Source organism: Ictalurus punctatus, chromosome 1 (genome assembly GCF_001660625.3).
Source record: "Ictalurus punctatus breed USDA103 chromosome 1, Coco_2.0, whole genome shotgun sequence".
NCBI lineage: Eukaryota > Metazoa > Chordata > Actinopteri > Siluriformes > Ictaluridae > Ictalurus > Ictalurus punctatus.
The window spans coordinates 6,609,014-6,629,067 of record NC_030416.2 but is presented as its reverse complement, the minus strand read 5'-3'; the positions used below and the strand labels follow the sequence as shown (position 1 = coordinate 6,629,067).

The window sequence follows — 20,054 nt, the reverse complement described above, 5'->3', positions numbered from 1 at the left end:
CGGGATCTAATGGATCGTACAGAATTCACTACTCATTATAATGATACATAGAAATGAATGTTGTGCTGTTGCTATAGCAACAACTAATACTGGGTGTGCAGTCGGTGTTAGGGTTCATCATAACGCAGTCCCTTAATGCAATATTCTGAGGAGCTCGTCATTTTTCATAATTACAGCAGATTTTCCGCAGGTTTGGGCGAAGACGAATCCCGTGACGTCGTCACGACGCGTGTTCAGTCAAAGCCCTTTTGAATTCACGTGCGTCAAACACGAGTACAGCTAAAAGGTCTTGTTTACCAACAAACACCACTGTGAAAGACCGCACAAAAAAATGGCACAAGTTACAAGGCAAATTTTGAAAATAGCCGCAGCAAAACCAGGCGTTTTGGGCCGCAGCAATCACACAAAAAAAACTCTGAACTCCTGTACGCACTGTTTGCTATAACTACAACTAATACTGGTGTACAGTCGGTGTTCCAGGTCATCACAAAGGTGTTCAATGGGGTTGAGGTCAGGGCTCTGTGCAGGCCGCTCAAGTTCTTCCACTTGTAATGAATGCTACAGCAAACAAAGACATTCTAAACAATTATCTGTTGCCAACTTTGTGGCAACAGTTTTGTGAACAACCACATATACTATAGGTGTGAAGGTCAGGTGTCCACATACTTTTGGCCATATACAGGTGCGTCTCGGATTTGAATATCGTGGAAAAGTTCGTTTTTTTTCTGTAACTTTATTTAAAAAGTGGAAGTTTCATATATTCTAGATTCATTACACATAAAGTGAAATATTTGAAGTTTTTTTTTTTGTCTTTATCTCGATGATTACGGCCTACGGCTCACGGAAATCAAAAATCCACTATCTCAAAATATTAGAATAAAGAATTTAGAATACAGAAATGTCGACCTGAGAAGAGCTCTAATCAGCTAATTAACTCAAAACACTTTTTTTTACTAAAAACACCATTGCTAAGTGGTCTGAAGTCCTCTTTTCAGATGAAAGTAAATGTTGCGTTTCATTTGGAAATCAAGGTCCCAGAACTTGAAGTCAAGCGTGAAGTTTCCAGTCTGTGATGATCTGAGGTGCCGTGTCATCTGCTGGTGTCGGTCCAGTGTGTTTTCTTAAGTCGAGAGTCGATGCAGCGACTACCGGGAGATTTTAAAGCACTTCATGCTTCAATCTGCTGACGAGCTTTATGGAGATGCTGATTTCCAGCAGGACTCGGCACCTGCCCACAGTGCCAAAACTACTAGTAACTGATTTGGTGACCGTGGTATTAGTGCGCTTGATTGTCCAGACGACTCGCCTGACCCGAACCCCATAGAGAATCTATGAGAGACACCAGACCCAACAATACAATAGAGCTGAAGGCCGCTATCAAAGCAACCTGGGCTTCCAGAACACCTCAGCAGTGCCAGAGGCTGATCGCCTCCATGCCACGCCGCACTCATGCAATAATTCATGCAAAAGGGTTAAAACTCCGACCGAGTATCGAGTGCATAAATTAACACTTTTCAGAAGGTTGATATTTCTGTATTCTAAATTCATTATTCTAATATTTTAAGATACTGGATTTTTGATTTCCGTGAGCTGTAAGCCGTAATCAAGATGAAAGCAAAAAAAAAAAGGCTCGAAATATTTCACTTTGTGTAAAATGAATCTAGAATAGATGAAAGTTCCACTTTTTGAATTAAATTACGGGAAAAAACAAACTTCCCCACGATATTAAATGCTTTTTTAGATGCACCTATAGTGTATATACAAAAACTGTGATCAAACTGTTCAACATCTTAATGTTCCTTTTAACATCGATGTGAAGGCGAGAAAGTGTCGAGTGTTCCAACACTTTCGAACAGTCCTCTTATTGCGGGATAGTTTAATGTGGTTAAGGCACTGGGTTATTGATCAGACGGGTGTGCGCTCAAATCTCAGCACCACCATGCTGCCAAGACCCTCCGTTTTATCCTCTTATCATTTTGGATAAAAGCCAAATAACAACATGTAAGTAACCTGTTGTGGAAAATAGTTGCACACGAGCTGCTGATTAGAGTATGAGCTACAGCTATGACAGCATAGTGTGCTGGGGAAATCTCAAGTACAGTAAGTTACACCATTGATACAGATGCGTTCACAAGAACACATGTCCAAATGTAGCATATTGTTGTCATACGCGTCAGCAGCTTTGGTTTCAGAACTGCTTAATAATATCCTGTCCTATCTACAGCTTGAAAAAGAATTCACGTCTCTAAATAAAGTATTTTAACAATAGTGTAATGTTTGGAGAAAATCCCTGGTGTGTGCAGTTTGTTCACTTCATGAACTCATTTGTTTTCTATATATGTGTATGTCTTCATACCTTAGGTGCATGTTACAAGAGCATTAACATGTTTTCATTGTGGAGTTATCCTTTTGTCGATGATGTTCCTTTCTGGTGATCTTTGTTTATTCTTCCATGTTAATCCAATACTTAAGTGGTTTATGGCTTAGTATGAGTTAGATGTGTAATGATAATCCATCCCCTTTCTATACCCCTTATCCTACAGGGTCACAGGGAACCCGGAGCCTATCCCAGAAAGCATCGGGCACGAGGAGGGGTACACCCTGGAAAGGGTGCCAGTCCATCACAGGGCACAATCACATACACACACCCATTCATACACATGACACTTTAGACAGGAAAAATCAGCCTACCAGGCATGTCTTTGGACTGGGGGAGGAAACCCCCACAGCAAGGGGAGAACATGCAAAGTACGCACACACACACACACACACACAGGGCTATGGTGGGAATCGAACCCCCGAACCTGGAGGTGTGAGGCAAACGTGCTAACCATTAACCACAAATGCCCTGTAATGATCATGTGATAAGGAAATCTCAAATACGTACACCGTTAATGTAGTCATACAATAACTACTGACGCCTTCTAATGACAAAATTATCCTAGTACTTTTTAAAAGCACACAAAGAGGTGAAAATGGAAAACTACATTTCTACATTATTCTCTGATAAATTAGAGAAGGCTCAAAGCAATAAACAAGTGTGTTTTTCTTTTCAAATATACTTTACTGAAATTTTCTAAATAGATTACAATAATTTGCAGTAAATACAGGCATCAATACAGGGTTTACATCATACAAAACAGAAAATACATGCATATATCAAACATATATATATATATATATATATATATATATATATATATATATATATATATATATATATATATATATATACACACACACACACACACACTATATTGTCACCAATATCAAAGGGATTTCAGTATTTACAAAAGTAATATATTACTCTCTTTTAAAAATGTCTCTTTTAAATAAAACAAACAAAGGTTCACAGTTTTAAACATGTCCATGGGTATTGCTTCTTTTTCTTTTATACAGTCTTTGGGTTTAAGTCTTTTCAAATGGTCAATTTGTTTGCAAACTATATCAGCTGTGGTACATTGCATTATTGATTAATAACCATTCTGCATCTTATCTTCCAGATTTTTGTGGTGACAAACAACTAACCAGTGCACTTCATGCAAGTGTACTTCATGACACAGCATCAAAAAATATTCCTAACCCAATAATATAAAACGTGTGACCCAGTCAAAGAGCTGCATTTCCGCAGACTCACCTCCAGGCCGCCAGGTGGCGCTCTCACTGAACCGCGCTACACTCCTCTAGAACAGCTCCAAAAAGGAGACTCAATCCGCCATATATGATGTCGCAGATTCGCCATAAACGCCTGCTAAAGTAATTTTAATACAATAAATACCACTTCAGATGTTGTTTAGAGCCGTAAATACATATAAGAATCATTTGTTGTTTTTTGGACTACTGATTTAATTGAGAAGCATGGACCCAGCGCGAGCAGGTAGGCAAAAAGCGGCTTGGTTTGCAGTCATGAAAAGAAACAGCCAATGCCGATGATTTGATGAGCGGAGGGCAGGTAAAACTAGCCTGTAACTTCACATCCTAAAGTTGAGCGATTAATTAGGCGCACTGAGTGAAGACGGGCTTTCGCTTTTGTCTTGGTTTACAGCACTTACTTCTGAATTTGAGCTCTTCAGACGCTCTCGGTGCTCGAGTTGCTTTAATTAATCGCAGTTCAGTTGACACCCGAGTCTAAATGTTCGTCTCGAAACTGATAGTCAGTGTCTAAACTCACTCACTCCCATGCATGTCTAACAGCTCGACACCTCAGACTGCTTAACCCTGCAGCCACATGTACAGTCTAACGACTGATAACGGTCCTCTACATTTTCACTGAGTCCTGTAAGACTGCAGAGTTTACTGACAGAAAATATAGTTCATTATGAAGCAATGGAAAACATACTGTGAACTATTATTTTCTCGAGAAAACACAGAACAGGAGGAGAATTTAGCCTGTTTTTAGTTATAATAATAATGATAATGATAATAATAATAAAAGATTTAAAATAGTTCCTGAACTCTTTTGCAGTAAGTAGCACATTTAAAACTAAGGTGTTTTAATTTCCCTCATAAAAATATAGCCAGCATCCATCATACCCCTCATTATCTGGAAAATGACAGTGAAAGTTATAAAATATCTGATTATTAGCTAGAATTGTTTACGGTTTAGAAAACACCAACCAAGACAGATCCTGCAAAGGCTCCGCAAACTTATCATCTTGATGTTTTGTCTCTTACCGAGGATATTTGAAATCTAACAAAGCCCATCCCTCCTGAAAAACAAACAAGCAAACAATAGAAACCATCACAGAAATTCGACAAATGCCATTTTAAACCATCAGCTGAATATTTAAACCATTACTGGTCTTTAATGGTGTCCACTAGACATAACGTGCTACCAATAGAAGGCAACAAATTAACAGTAGAGACCAACAGGACCATTACAGTTTCCATTAAAACCGATGCAAATTCTAGAAGGGTTTCTATTGGGGTCGGATGAGTGATGAAATAACTTTATTTACATTGCTGGATGTTCAGAACAAGTCGGATATGTGACAACATTTGTAAAAACAAACCCGAAAACACAGCTGCTCAAATGCCTGATTATAAAAAAGAAAACAGCTGAAGTATATTCCCTAAACAAGGACTGCAAATATGTTGTTGATTTATTTATTTATTTTTCCATGATCACCTAAAATTGATTTTCAAAGACGGACTGACATAAGAAACCTGCACATAATACCACATATAGCTCTCAGACTAGACTGAAAATTCCACATTACTGCCAAGAAGCAGCAGATCAAACCACAAACCTGTCCAGATGCTCCAGAGGAAAGCTGAAGCTCTACAGTATAATACGCCGAGAGCGTTCCCTCTAGCAGGTTTTAAATAAAAACATCAGACTTTAAAGACGGCAACATAATGGCAGTCCTGCTGTATTGAATCATGGCACTGACCACGTCTGCTAACCTGGAAGTGAGAAGTCAGAGAGAGTGTTCAGGAGACATGCTATGAGCACTGTTTTATGTGAGGTGAGCTTGTAACACTGCTCTGTGAGAGATATTACATTACAGGGGCGTTAGAATTGCTATCACACTTCCTACATTTGGGTGCATATAGCCAGCACATGGTCAGAGCAGTTATTCTTAATGTGCATTTAGACCCAAGACCTCGACAGACATACCATTTCTAATGCTAAATAACACTAACACTGCAAACAAGTTCAGCAATCATGGCCTACAGCAGTTTTCTCATTTTCTCATCAGAGCAGCTTTGCCCACATCGAGGCTGTGCTGCAGCTTGTTTGGAGAATAATACAGTCATGTGCAAAAATAAGTACACCCCATGGAAATTGTGGGGGTTTTTTTTGTTTGTTTTTTTTTAAATATTTGGACAAGCAAACATTTGATCCTCTTTGAAACAGGGCCTAATTTTCAGTGAAACAGTAGTGATCTTCACAATTTAAATTGACAAAAATCATCAGTCACGTTGAAAAAGTAAGTACACCCCTACATTAATCAGGTGTTCAATACTGGGTGTCTGGTATTCCCGTTGTTATTGTGTGATGTCATCATGCCAAGAGCGAAAGAGGTCTGTAAGGCTTTCAGAAAAAAAGGTTTTGGATGCCTATGAGTCTGGCAAGGGATATAAAAAGATATCCAAATTATTTGAAATAGATCATTCCACTGTAAGGAAAATCATCTACAAATGGTGCAGATTTCAAACGATTGCCAATTAGTCCAGGACTGGCCGTCCCAGCAAATTCACCTCAAGAGCAGACCGTCTGATGCACAAAGAAGTCTCCAAGAACTCCCAAACTTTCATCACGGGATCTGCTAGTAAGTTTTGCAACTGCTGGTGTCAAAGTGCATGCTTCTACAATCAGAAAGAAATTGCACAAGTTTGACCTGCATGGGAGGCGAGCCAGGAAAAAAGCCTTTGCAAGATTACACTGATAATTTACAGCAAAGACCAGGCCTTTTGGAATAATGTGCTCTGGACAGATGAATCAAAGATGGAGTTGTTTGGCCACAGTAACAGCAGACATGTTTGGCGCTGACCATAGACAACTTTTCAGGAGAAGCACCTCATACCAACTGTGAAGCACGGTGGTGGAAATGTTATGGTTTGGGGTTGCTTCACTGCCTCAGGGACTGGACAGCTTGCATTCATTTATTCATCTATGAATTCTGCATCATATCAGAGAGTGCTTGAAGATAATGTGAGGCAATCTGTCCGAAGGTTGAAGTTGAACCGTAATCGGACCTTTCAACAGGATAATGATCCTAAGCACACTAGCAAATCCACCAAGGAATGGCTCAAAAAGAAGAAATGGAGGGTTACGGAATGGCCTAGTCAAAGCCTGGATTTGAATCCCATTGAAATGTTGTGGGGGGATTTGGTACAGGCAAAACGTGCAAGAAAACCCTCAAACATCATGCAACTGAAAGAATATTGCATGGTGGACAATAATGCAAAACACCTACAAGAAGTTATTTCTGCTACAGGGGGCAATACTAACTTCTGAGGCCAAGTGTGTACTTTTTCTTTTTCCCACAGAAGAATATTACATCTATTGATATTGAAAAGCTAATTTTCCTTGTGGTTTTGTTCAGGTATATCAACTTCATTAATAGGCACTCCTTCAAAGATAATAAAATGTTTGCTTTGTCCAACTATGTCAAAAAAATAAAAATAAAGCCAACTTGTTTTTTCACATGACTGTAAGTGTGATCACCATCTTCTTGTGAGAAGAAAGACACAACACAAAAGCGTCTTATACTTAAAGTTATAAAGTACCGGAGTGAAGACGTACACATATCCGCCATGTTGGTATGAAATGCAATCAGTTCTCCCTCAGACACCCTCAGAAACTGAATGATTATGACCCCGATGATGATCTGTACACAGTGCAGAACAACAAACATGAAATCGGGTTCTGTAGTTCAATACAATTTCAGCAATGTAACTCCTGTCCTATACATATAATAGGTGATTAGTGGTGTCTGGCATGTCTACTAAATGGAGCAGGATAATTAATGCTGCTCTCCAAGCAGCCGCTCTGCAACACTTCTCCATTTCTGAATCTAGTTTCCTTAATAAATGTTACCGTAACTTTCGTATTCATGAATTCTTACCATTCTATTAGACTTCACTTGAGCATTGTGTGCCACCAGGGGTTTTTGTACTGATTTCACTCTGACGCTATTGTATTTACAGAGGGATCTTCAGTCTTCATGTGTAAAATCTGCAACCTGTTCTCTCCCAATAAATCCCTGCTCCTGTCTCACGTACTTGAGAAACACACCGACGAAGGTGGCGATGCAGAGGACATTATTATCCCGCTCAAACCTTTACAGTCTCCACAAGTACCAGGTATGTTTTCTAAACTATCAGTGTCTGAAAGAACCCCATAATGGAGGGGTGGAGGGGGGGGATGGAGTTCAGATCTAGACTTTCTTTTAAGGTTTGTTTGTTTTTACAACTTTTATTTGAAGGATCTAGATTATTATACAGCTATACTAACTTTACGTTGTTGTAGAGGGCATCAAAAGAAAACGCGGTAGACCAAAGGGATCCACTAAGAAAGCCCAAGCAGATGTACAGAGGCCGAACAAATTGTCCAGTCAACCAAAGAAAGATATAGCTGATGTGCTGACGGAATCACCAATTAAAGCACAACACGCTGAAGATGGCACCGGTTTGGAGTGCAAGAAATGCCAACGCAAGTTCAGCAACAAACGGCAAATTTCCAAACACATCTGCTTTGCAGATCTCCGAGATGTTCCTGATGACGATGACTTCCAGAGTAAGGAGTTGTTATAGTCTTAGTAGTATCAGCAAGCCATTTCTACTGTGTTACCATCAGCATTCTGAATACACCCAGTGGATATAATATTGTCAACCCTCTGCTGTCCAGGTGAGAACCCTGGTCCTATTGAAATAGTAGATGAAGACGACGAAGATGTAGAATGCTCACCAAAGAAGGCGAGAACAGTGAAGGCAGACAAGGTCTCTGGTGTAAAGGACCCTGAGTCGACAGGCTGTACCAAAAACCCCATAGTCAGCGTGGTTCTTGCAGCACATGAAGCCATTCCCGGTGAGATATTATACCGCTGTAAAACCAAATAGAAACGTTGACTGTTTTATGAAAGTGACATGAAGGTGCTGTTTTATTATAGGTGCCACAAAAATAGTTCCCATTGAAGCTGCTCCAGCTGAGGAGGTTATGCAACCTGATGGAACTGCAGAAGAGTCTACACAGAAGAAAGGTTACCAAGAATATGCCATACAGCAAGCTGCTTATGAAGTGCCTCTGAAATCGAACAGGTACAAATTCCATTCTAAACATGGCTGCTTGGGGCTCCGGGGTAGCGCAACAGAAAAGTGTTCGCTCTGTCATTGGGAGATCGCAAGTTTTATTCTTGACGATGCCTCAGCTATCAGATGGTATACGGTCTCTCCTGTCAATCACAGCGATAATAGCCAATCGTGAGCATATGAGGGCTCGTGTGTGTGGAAGAGGGTAGACCGCGCTTTCCGGCGTATGTGTTCCCTGGGAAACGGCATGAGCAGCAGTTCAAAAGCTGGCTGACTTCATGTGTCTCGAAGGAAGCATGTGTTAACCCTCACCCTCTCCGGTTGGTAGAGCTGGTGTCTGGACAATGGGAACTGGCAAATGATAAAAAATTTTGGAAAATGTGGGCAAAACTAATCTGACTTTACCGACACCCCAACAAACAGAAGATCTACATAATTAATACATTTCCTTGTCCTGACATTCAACCATCTGCTCCACCATAGTGTCAATCTCACTGTATAGGCGTTGTCTGTTACTCATTTAAGCTGTTATCCATCTTGATTTTCTTGATGACTTTCTTAACTGTCTTTTCACACAGGATAGGGCAGACGCAGTTGAAAATTTTCACCTGTGAATACTGCAACAAGGTTTTCAAGTTCAAACATTCCCTCCAAGCCCACTTGCGCATCCACACGAACGAGAAGCCGTTCAAATGCAGCCAGTGTGACTACGCCAGTGCTATCAAGGCCAATCTCAGCGTCCACATGCGGAAGCACACCGGGGAAAAGTTCAGCTGTGAGCACTGCTCGTTTAACTGCCTGAGCAAGGGTCACCTTAAAGTGCACGTAGAGAGGGTGCACCAGAAAATTAAGCAGCACTGCCGCTTCTGCAAGAAGAAGTACTCCGACGTCAAGAACTTACTTAAGCACATCCGAGAGAGCCATGATATGGAAGACGGGAAAGTCAAGGACTCTTACGACGAGTACAGGCTCCAAACCAGAGAAGGCAAACGGCAGCTGCTCTATGACTGTCATGTCTGTGACCGTAAATTCAAGTATGAGTTGGAGCGCGATCGGCATCTGATGGTCCACGGTAGCAACCGACCGTATGGCTGCGAGTTGTGCGATCATGGGTCGACAAAGTTTCAAGCTCTTCAGGCTCATGTTCGAAAGCATCCCTTTGTGTACGTGTGCTCAGTTTGCCTGCAAAAGTTTGTCAGTACCGTCCGGCTCAAGTTGCACTTCGGTGAGTCCCACGCAGGAATGGACGAATCCACGACTTTCGCCGAGTCCATCAAGAGCAGTTTCTGTCTGTTGAAACCTGGGGATGACATTCAGCGGGACATGCTGAGACAAGATGAGTTGGAGATCAGCAAAGAGCTGTCCCTCCTCAATGCACAGGAAGTGCTAGCCACTGAAATGGACGGTGTAGAGGAACAAGAGGCAGAAGGTCCTGGCAGTTTAACTACAGAAGAATTGGTACATGATTCCCAAGAGGATATAGCCACAACGGAGATCGCAGAGAATTGCCCAATTGATACTAGTACAGCTCTGGACGCTGAAATGCATGGAAGTGTCTCTGGGGATTTGTCAGACAAAGAACAGCTGCGGGATCATTTGCCAAATGTGGACTGTAGTGTAACAGAATTTAATAATCCTGGTGAAGGAAATACAAACTTGCCCACGCAGACTGAGATAGCATACATGTCACCGAAAGACCAAATGCTGTCAGAAGTCCCGACGGACATGTCTTTTACTCAGAGCAAGGTTGAGTCTAGTGTTACTCAAAGCAGCCCTCCCCCTAGTGGTACGGAGGATTTGGCAACCACACAACTAGAGGAAAAATCTGCATTTGCACAGATTTTAGACCAAATGCAGAAAAGGCAACTAAACCTGGAAGTGTTTGAGAGAATACGGAAGGTCTACGGAGATCTGGAGTGTGAATACTGTGGTAATCTTCTATACGAGGCCGTTTCCTTTTTCTTTTCTTTTCTTTGTTAAACAACAATTCTCTTCTTTGCTTTCGAGACATCTTATCTTTTCTTTTTCTTACGTAGGAAAGCTTTTCTGGTACCAGGTGCACTACAACATGCATGTAAGAACACATACGCGAGAACATCTGCATTACTGTTCCCAGTGCAGCTACTCGTCCATTACCAAAAACTGCCTGAAGCGTCATGTAATACAGAGACACAGTAATGTTCTCCTCAAGTGCCCTTCAGAAGGATGCCAGTACTCTACACCTGACAAGTACAAGCTGCAGGCCCATCTTAAATCTCACTCAGAAATTGTAAGTACTAAGGATGCCTGTCTGTGGAAAGAAACACCATGGACGTTGCAGTTTGCTTATTTGACTTCTTCTTCTTTTTAAAAAACAACAACTCTAGGTTAAGAAGAGCTTTGTTTGTCCCATCTGTAAGAAGGCATTACCGGAAGACAAACTTAGGCATCATATCAAATCTAACCATCCAGGTAAAAATAATGAACTTCCTGGAATGAATTTTCTTTGTCCCAGTTTTTATGATCGAATTGTAATAAGTGCTCTTTCTGTTTAGATACCTCACTAACGACCACTTTAGAGGCGCTGGGAATACGTGCCCATGTCAAAGGTGTCATCGGAAAACGAGCCTCTAAATGTCCATACTGTGATTGCTACTTCACAAGAAACGGAACTGACATGCAGCAGCACATCTGGGCTCATGAAGGTAAAATGCACATCTGTTATTGAAAAATGGTATGGGTAAAATGGCCTCTTATTGAAAAAAGTCTCACAACTTAACAAGAACTCAAACTGTGGCTGCCAACACGGAAAATAAAGCAACCAATGGAAAAAAAAAAACCAAACAGTATGGGCACCAGAGGAGGCGTGACAAGCCAAGCCAAGTAATGCCATCGCAGTACTACATCTACCGGTGTAATTAATCTCACTTTAAAAATGTTCAGCGCATATACACTATGTTCATTTTTCATTGTTAAGTATGTTTGAAATCTGCCTGTACTATACAATCACTGACTCTGGGATTTTGTTCACACGTACAGGAGTAAAACCCTTTAAGTGCTCGCTGTGCGATTACGCCTCACGCAGCAAAAGCAACCTGAAGGCTCATTTGAACAGGCACAACACCGACAAGAGCCACCTGTGTGATCTGTGCGGGAAGAAGTTCAAGTCCAAGTGCACGCTGAAGAGCCACAAGCTCATGCACTCAGCAGACGGTGAACCACTTTTTATTGTCTCCTTAATACGATCAGTCATATACAGGGCGGCGGAAGATGTTCACGTCTTTCAGGAGTAGAGACTGCGAACTCCAATTTATAAATATCTACCACATGAAAACTTTACACGTTACAGTTCATATGTGAACTGTTTATCGTATGAGCTGGAAAACGTGCATGAACACGACAGGAGGAAGACGAGCAGCGGATGAGAACAAGTGTTGAGTGTATCCCAGACACGACTCTCGACCGAGGAGCTTTTATTATAATTCAGTCTGACGAGTAATGATTGTTAAGAAAACTTCGAACGAGTTTGGGAAAGAGTACATAGATACTACACTGCAAAAATGATATCTTTACTAAGTGGAAAACCTAACGAATATTTCTCATTATGAGATTATTACATGACCAAAACAAGCCTGACATGTATACTAATTTCGAGTTTATTCTAGTGGTGGATAGTTTTGCTTCTTTCTAGAAATAAACACACGAAATACGCTAAATTATCTGCTGATGGAGTAGAAAGTCAAGCTCGAAGTGAGTGAACGTGTCTAGAAAGGCGTAATAGTCTTATATTTGTTTAAAAACAGCATAATAATTGGAAATATTTGTGGAATTTGCTTATATTCACGATATTTTTACAGTACTTGCTAAGATATCGTTTCTGTTATTTCGCAGGGTGCTTCTATCGAACAAGAATTTGCAGAAGGGATAACATCATATTAGCTAACTTTGTACAATATGAATATGACCGTATGAATAACTGCGTTCGTTTAATAATAACAACACACATTAATTGATGAGATAAAGCGCAATGGACGCAAGGAAGCCCTTATTAAATATGATCTCTGGCTATATGGGGGAGATAACCTAGCTGTTTTTCTAACCCCTGGATGAACTTGGTGTATATCCACAAAGGAGAAGTCTTCGAGTCTGTGCTTTCTTAAAATTGGAATGGTTCTAGTAAAAAAGACTTTGAAGTACAGGGTGTTTTACCGGCGTGAACAGGAGATTATTATTTCTGAATGTGTTGCTTGTATTTCACTCTCCTGTAGGAAAGCAGTTCAAATGTACTGAGTGTGATTTCACTGCAGCACAGAAGCCACAGCTCCTCCGCCACATGGAACAGCACGTCTCCTTTAAGGTAAATAAAATGGCCTGCGTTTTCCACATACTTCATCTGAAATTCTATCATACATGAGTGAATAAAGGAACGTTTAGGGAGTTTTCCATGCTGCCGACCCTTTCGAAGGTCTGATTTGGATATTTTGGACTCTGGATTTAAACAGATACATTAGAAGAAGAAAAATAACTGTACGTCCCGATATTGCTTTGCAAAGGATTTTCCATGTTTCTTTGTTTCTGGCTTCTGTTAACATTTTCTGTTCCAAAGTTATAAATAAATAAATAAATAAATAAATAAATAATTCTGGTCCATAATTAGCTCCACCTACAGCAAGACCAGAGCTGCAACTCTGCCCCTTTCCCAAAAAAGGCACGTTTCAATAAAAGGCATGAGGTGGGTAGGTGGGTAGGAAGGAAAGTACACTGTTAAAAAAAGAAACACTGTGGGGGAACATGTAACTGAAACCTTGCAGTTAGCAATCTAGAGTGGAGATCAAGCCAGTTCACAGTTCACCATTAAGGCACGTTTATATTGGCATAATATTCCTTTAATATCTTAACTGCTTTTTAGGTACACTATATGGCCAAAAGTTTGTGGGCATCTGACCTTCACACTTGTATGTGGGCCTTCCCCGATCCTTACAAAGCACAAAGGGGTTCTGATGGTCAGGTGTCCAGATACTTTTGACCATGTTGTGTATGTATGTATGTATGTGTGTGTATGTATGTATGTACATTCACCAAGCACTTTATTAGGAACACTATACTAATTACTGGGAAGGGCATCACTTTGCTCTGAAAACAGCCTCAATTCTTCATGGCATGGATTCCACAAGATGTTTGAGAACATTCCTTTGAGATTCAGATCCATGTTGACATGACAAGCATCACACAATTCCTGCAGATTTTTCAGGTGCACTTTCATGCTGTGAATCTCCTGTTCTACCGCATCCCAAAGGAGTTCGAATAGATTGAGATCCGGTTGCTGGGAAAGCCACGGAAGAAGATTGAACTCATTGTCATGTTCACGAAACCAGTTTGAGACGGTTTTGAGACCATTTGTGACCTGGGGCGTTATGATGCTGGAAGTAGCCATTAGAAGATGGTAAATTGTAGACATGAAGGGATGCAAACGGTCAGCAACAATACTCAAATAGGCTGTGGCATTCAAGTGGCGATTGATTAACAGGACCAACCTGTGCTAAGAAAACATTCCCCACACCATCACACCACCTCCACCAGCCTGGACCGTTGACACAAGGCAGGTTGAGTCCATGGAGTCATGCTGTTGGTGAAAAATTCTGACCCTCAGCAGAAATCGAGATTCATCAGACCAGGCTGTTTTTCCAGTCTTCAGTTGTCCAGTTTTGGCGAGCCTCTGCAGCATCAGCTTTCTGTTCTTGGCTGACACATGTGGAACCTGACGTGGTCTCCTGCTGTTCTGCTCACAGAAATTGTACAGAGTGGTTATTTGTTATCGTAGCCTTTCTGTCAGCTTGAACCAGTCTGGCCGTTCTCCGGTGGCCTCTCTCATCAACGAGGAGTTTCCGCCCGCAGAACCGCGGCTCACTGGATGCTTTTTCTTCATTGCACCATTCTGAGTCAACTCGAGAGACTATTGTGTGTGAAAATCCCAGGAGTTCAGCAGTTATAGAAATACTCAACCCAGCCCTTCTGGCACCGACAATCACGCCACGGACAAAATCACCGAGATCACACTTTTTCCTCATTCTGATGGTTGACGTGAAGGTTACTCGAAGCTGCTGGCCCGTGTCTGTACGATCTTATGCACTGCACTGCTGCCACATTACTGGCTGATTAGATAATTGCATGAATGACGAGGTGTACAGGTGTTCCTAATAAAGTGCTCAGAGTGTGTGTGTGTGTTCATGTTTGTAACATTGCCTTTTCAGCCATTCCGTTGCGCACACTGCCACTACTCGTGCAACATCTCAGGTTCTCTTAAAAGACACTATAACAAGAAGCATCCGGGGGAGCAGTATAGCAACACGGGTCCTGGAACACCCACTTCAGAGACTGTGATGGAGCAAGGTCTGTTTCTGTCTTTCGCTTTCAGTCCAAACGTTTTTTTTTTGTTTTTTTCCAGCGGAAAATATAGTATAACTGTAATACATTGAAGCGTGCAAAGTCTCTCACCGAGTCTCTTCCGACTGAGATACAATGCTTTTGGTTTGTATATCTGTAGGTGGAGTGAAGTGTCCAGTCTGTAACTATGTTTACGGAACGAAATGGGAAATGAACAGACACTTGAAGTGCAAGCATGGACTCAAAGTTGTTGAGAATCAGTGGGAGGTGAGAAAAAACAACAACTTTTGACTTCCCCAGCACTGCTATAGAATAATCCTGTCGCTTTTCTGACAGAAAAAAAAAAAGTCCCACGTCTAACATTTATCACCATGAATACATGCAGCATATGAAGCATTAGTAATGAGTTAACTCTAGCTAGTTAGTTAAGCAAATAATAATAATAATTCGAATAATTTTGAATAACAAGTGTTAACAATAATAGATGAATTGATTCTGCTCTATGAAAGAGTTTATAAATGAGGTTATAGCAAAAACCTGATAGATAAGTATTTTATAGGAGTGTGGTTATATCTTGATCACTTACAGTGGTGCTTGAAAGTTTGTGAACCCTTTCGAATTTTCTCTACTTCTGCATGAATATGACCCACATATTTTCCTCAATACGTAAATGACCAAGCATAATATTTTTGTCTCCTTTGTTTAATTGGATTCTCTTTGTCTACTTTTAAGACTCGTGTGATGATGCTTTATGTCATATTTATGCAGATATATAGAACATTCAAAAGGGTTCACAAACTTTCAAGCACCACCGTAAGAGCCATGTACATACTGTATGTCCAACATGTCTTCTGATCAAGCATTATGGGGATGATTCGCCAGCAACGCTTCATTTCTTTTCAGGCAACTTGTTGGAGTTTAAGTACGACTGCACGGCAATGATCTAAACGATGCTCTTATGCTTGTTCAGGTGGTAGAATCAGCAGACGAACCAAACACGCAGTATCTTCAGATTGCTGAGACGGAGGATGTGCAGGGAACAGAGTCTGCCGTTTCAGTGCTGCAGAACATTCGCTTTAACACACAGAATGGTCTGTATCAGGACTTTGAGACGCGGCTAGAAGATATTCAGCGAAATGGGCAACTATCTTCATTCTGTTTCGTAGGTGTTGTCTCAGCCACAGCTTCAGACAGACTGGATCCAGCGTCGGTTAACATCCTTCAGCAGATAATCGAGCTTGGCACAGAGAGCCCAGACACTGTGGCCTCCGTGGTTGCCATGGCGCCTGGCACAGTCACCGTGGTGGAGCAGGCAAGTCTGCTTGCTGCAGAGTTTTTCAGTAATGAATGAAGAGGCAGTTTTAGTGTGTTTGGAACGAAGGTAAAGTGCTGCTGAAGCTGCGGAGGTGAAAATAGTATCGATAAAGAACTCATCGAGGATATCAAAAGGTTTTCGAGTCCTGTAGCTTCTCAAGCACTCTGCTCACCTGGCGCATCTCAAAGCAGTCTGATTAGCATCACTGATGGGTTTCAGCAGTGTATTTCAGGTTTTTTGAACGTTAAACTGAATACTGGTATAACGTTATGCTATAATAGTATAAATAATAACGTTGCATTTCCTCAGTGGGGTAACACTCGTCATTTTCTTCCCCCAGATAACATGCTAGCGAGAGTAACTTTTGTGGTATGACAGTAGCTTTACAGTACAGTACAGTCTGGCTGTCTAACTAGCCTAACTTATCTGCATTAGGTTTATTGTAATCGATATTGCAGCTGGAGTAATGATTGGCTTAATTGTGGTGATGAGGCACGTGTTTGCCTGAGCTGTTGCTTTTGGAGGCAGAAAAGCAAGAGAAGACGAGCTGCTTGTGTGACTCGAGAGCATGCAGCTACAGTTAAAGTGGGACATTACATCACAAATCGGTGAATGTACACATACAAAATATTTTAAAAAATTTATATTGAAACATTGTTGCAATGTTTTCACTCTCATTATATTCATGCTCTTACAAGACTTTCTCCTCCCTTATGATAAGACGGCTACCAACCAGGGAGGTAGAAAATGGGGGGCAGTGGTGGCTTGATGGTTAAGGCTCTGGGTTTGCTGATAAGAAGGTCGGGGTCAAGCCCCAGCACTGCCAAGCTGCCATTGTTGGGCCCTTGAGCAAGGCCCTTAACTGTCTCCACTCTAGGGGCGCTGTATCATGGCTGACCCCAACCTCCTAACATACTGGGATATGCGAAGATAAAAGAATTTCACTGTGCTCTAATGTTTGTGACCAATAAAGACTCATTATCTATTATTATCATTATCATGGCCACCTCCCACTGCATTGCATGCAACGTGCATCCGGCAGTTGAGAAAATATGCTTAGTGTGAACGCAGCCTAGATTCTATAAACAGCGTAGCACATTTCCTGAGGCACATTTTAGCACATTTATCAGCTCAATCTCTTTATCCTATTAGGTGAGTGAAGAGGAGCAGCAGCAGACAGACCATGCCATGATGATCCATGATGCACTGCAGCAGGCCACTGTGGGTCTGGGAGAAGAGCATCACTTGGTGGTGTCTTCAGACGACGTGGAAGGCATCAAGACGGTCACGGTGTACACACAGGGTGAAGACGCATCGCAGTTCATTGTCTACGTTCAGGAGGCTGTCCAAACTGAAGAGGGCACTGCAGAGGTGACCTAAAAGACTTTTGAGCATTCTGAAGGCTGTACAAATGGAAAGGCTTTCTAAAGCTTGGAAGGATGCAGAAAATGAAATGAAATGGTGTTGAATGCCAGCTGATGAGCTAACGCGCAGAAAATAGAGGCAGTAGTCGCATGCAGTACACGAAAACAGCATACGATTCCTTTATTTATTTATTTTTCCAAAGACATACAGGAGAAGTCTGGTGAAAATCTCCTTCCTAACTCATTCTTTTTGTAGGTTTTTATAATACAGTGAATTTGATGGGTTTCAAGATGACTGAATTGGATTGGCTCGCTAAATCGTCTGTACCTGAAGTATTCTGGACTTCACCAGAATCTGACCTCGAACTGATGACAAGCGATTTGATGTAATACCACAGCGCTGTCTAAACGCACCATTCTGATTAGTCAGAAGTACGGCAGCAGTCCGCATAAATGCGTTTTCAAAACGCGTGTAAGCCGTTGATAAGGAGATGCATTTTTTCAAGGAGTCTCTCTTTTTTTTAGCTTTAACTCAGAGTGAGAGGGGGGGGGGAGAATGCAGGGATAATTATAGCAGTTTATAGCTGCTGTAATGTAAGTGATAACAGGAACTAACTGGTTTCTGGGACGTTCCATAACATTAAATGTAACTATACATAGATTAAAAAGCATGGTGTCATTTTTTTTTTTTAAATGACTAAATCTGGCAACTTGCTGCGGTATAAGAGGAATAAAACAACACTGCGTTGTTTATCACAGCTCATCTCGAAAGTTTCCTAATTATTTAATATTTTTGCTCTGAATCTTATAGATGTAAAGGGCGCACGGTGGCTTAGCGGTTAGCACGTTCGCCTCACACCTCCAGGGCTCGGGGTTCGAGTGCCACCGTGGCCCTGAAGTTGTTTAGAACATGGAGTTTGCATGTTCTCCCCGTGCTGCGTGGGTTTCCTCGCCCAGTCCAAAGACATGCTGGGCGTGTCTAAAGTGTCCGTAGTGTATGAATGGGTGTGTGTATGTGAGTGTGCCCTGCGATCGATTGGCACCCTGTCCAGGGTGTACGCCGCCTTGTGCCCGATGCTCCCCAGGTTTCCCCGTGACCCTGAAAAGGATAAGCGGTATAGAAGATGGATGGATGGATCTTTAGAGATGTAAAAGTAACGTGCCCGAATTCACCTTTTGATATTTGGGACTTGAATATTTAGGTTTAAATTATTCAAACTTTAATACATGTGGATTGGAAAATTGGCAGTAGTCGGGCCAGGATTTGAAAGAAACCCATCGCTTTTGCCACCTGCCAGTTGTGAAACGTCATCAGTCAAACTGTTTGGCAATTTGTGCATGTAACTACGTAAATATAGCGAAATTTCTAACGAGTAAATACTTATGTTAAATGCATTTCTTGCACGTAAATATTTTTGTCCCCTTGACATGTTACATTGGTCTTGTACTTAATGGAGGTTTCCATTTTTGCTTTTGTACCTGGGCATCTTACTGCCACCTACTTGCAATAAGTGGTGAAGCCTTACTGCAAACACAAGACACAGAGACTGGTGAGAAATGAATATTGTAATGAATGTAATGTACGTTTCTGAAATATCTGCCTAGATCTGGAGCTGTCCATGAAGTGCCGCAACTATAGTACATTATAGTATTTAATACTATTAGAATTTAAGACTTTTTTTTTTTCCTTTACTTCAAATCTTATGTAGATTATGTGCTTTTACCAGACAGTAATTGATGGGAAAAACATGAATCTGAGATTACACATGCTCAGCGAAACTGGACAGATAATTGGACAAAAAAAAAGCCAACAACAGGGGTCTCATTTATCAACCGTGCGTCTGCATAATTCTGTGTGTGATCCGTGTGTACATGTTTCTATGCATTCGGTGTGATTGATCAAGTTTTGCTTATGCGAGAGGGTCTTTGTATATTTCTGCACACTCCTGACCGTGCATATGCACGAACACCCAGTGGTAGGAAAGCGGAGTAGCAGGAAAACCGATTATAACGAGCTTCCACTTATTGTCAATCGTGTACTGTAACTAGGAGCGTAATTTCTGATTGCGGTGCTCCCAAGACGCAGACGAATGACACAGATGGAATGTAAAGTCATAAAAGCCACAATTAAAGTTTGATTGGGGGTATGCCTTGTTTGAAGGAACGTGTTCTGAGTGACCACTGGAGACTCTTTGATGAGAGTACGGAGTGGCTTATCAGTCGATTTCATTTACCCAGTGCAATTTTGATCTTAG

The 20,054-nt window shown here is 41.4% G+C and overlaps 1 protein-coding gene and 1 long non-coding RNA gene across 2 annotated transcripts in view; both read left to right on the top strand.

Annotated features, from left to right (window-relative positions):
• Nucleotides 1-3,045, top strand: part of LOC108267829 (uncharacterized) — a 5,052-nt gene extending 2,007 nt beyond the window's left edge. The window contains exon 2 of the long non-coding RNA XR_008396315.1: nucleotides 2,544-3,045. This is a non-coding gene — a long non-coding RNA (uncharacterized LOC108267829). The remainder of the gene's footprint in view (nucleotides 1-2,543) is intronic.
• A 199-nt stretch (nucleotides 3,046-3,244) lies between these two features.
• LOC108267816 (zinc finger protein ZFAT) lies at nucleotides 3,245-19,628 on the top strand. Its single transcript, XM_017472253.3, has 16 exons — nucleotides 3,245-3,877; nucleotides 7,657-7,812; nucleotides 7,979-8,245; nucleotides 8,357-8,536; nucleotides 8,619-8,766; nucleotides 9,336-10,687; nucleotides 10,794-11,026; nucleotides 11,124-11,208; nucleotides 11,292-11,441; nucleotides 11,776-11,949; nucleotides 13,005-13,093; nucleotides 14,988-15,126; nucleotides 15,281-15,387; nucleotides 16,091-16,211; nucleotides 16,287-16,432; nucleotides 17,588-19,628. The coding sequence occupies exons 1-16, from the start codon at nucleotides 3,859-3,861 to the stop codon at nucleotides 17,813-17,815; spliced, it is 3,594 nt and encodes a 1,197-aa protein (XP_017327742.1). The 5' UTR covers nucleotides 3,245-3,858; the 3' UTR covers nucleotides 17,816-19,628.
• Nucleotides 19,629-20,054: the final 426 nt, after the last annotated feature.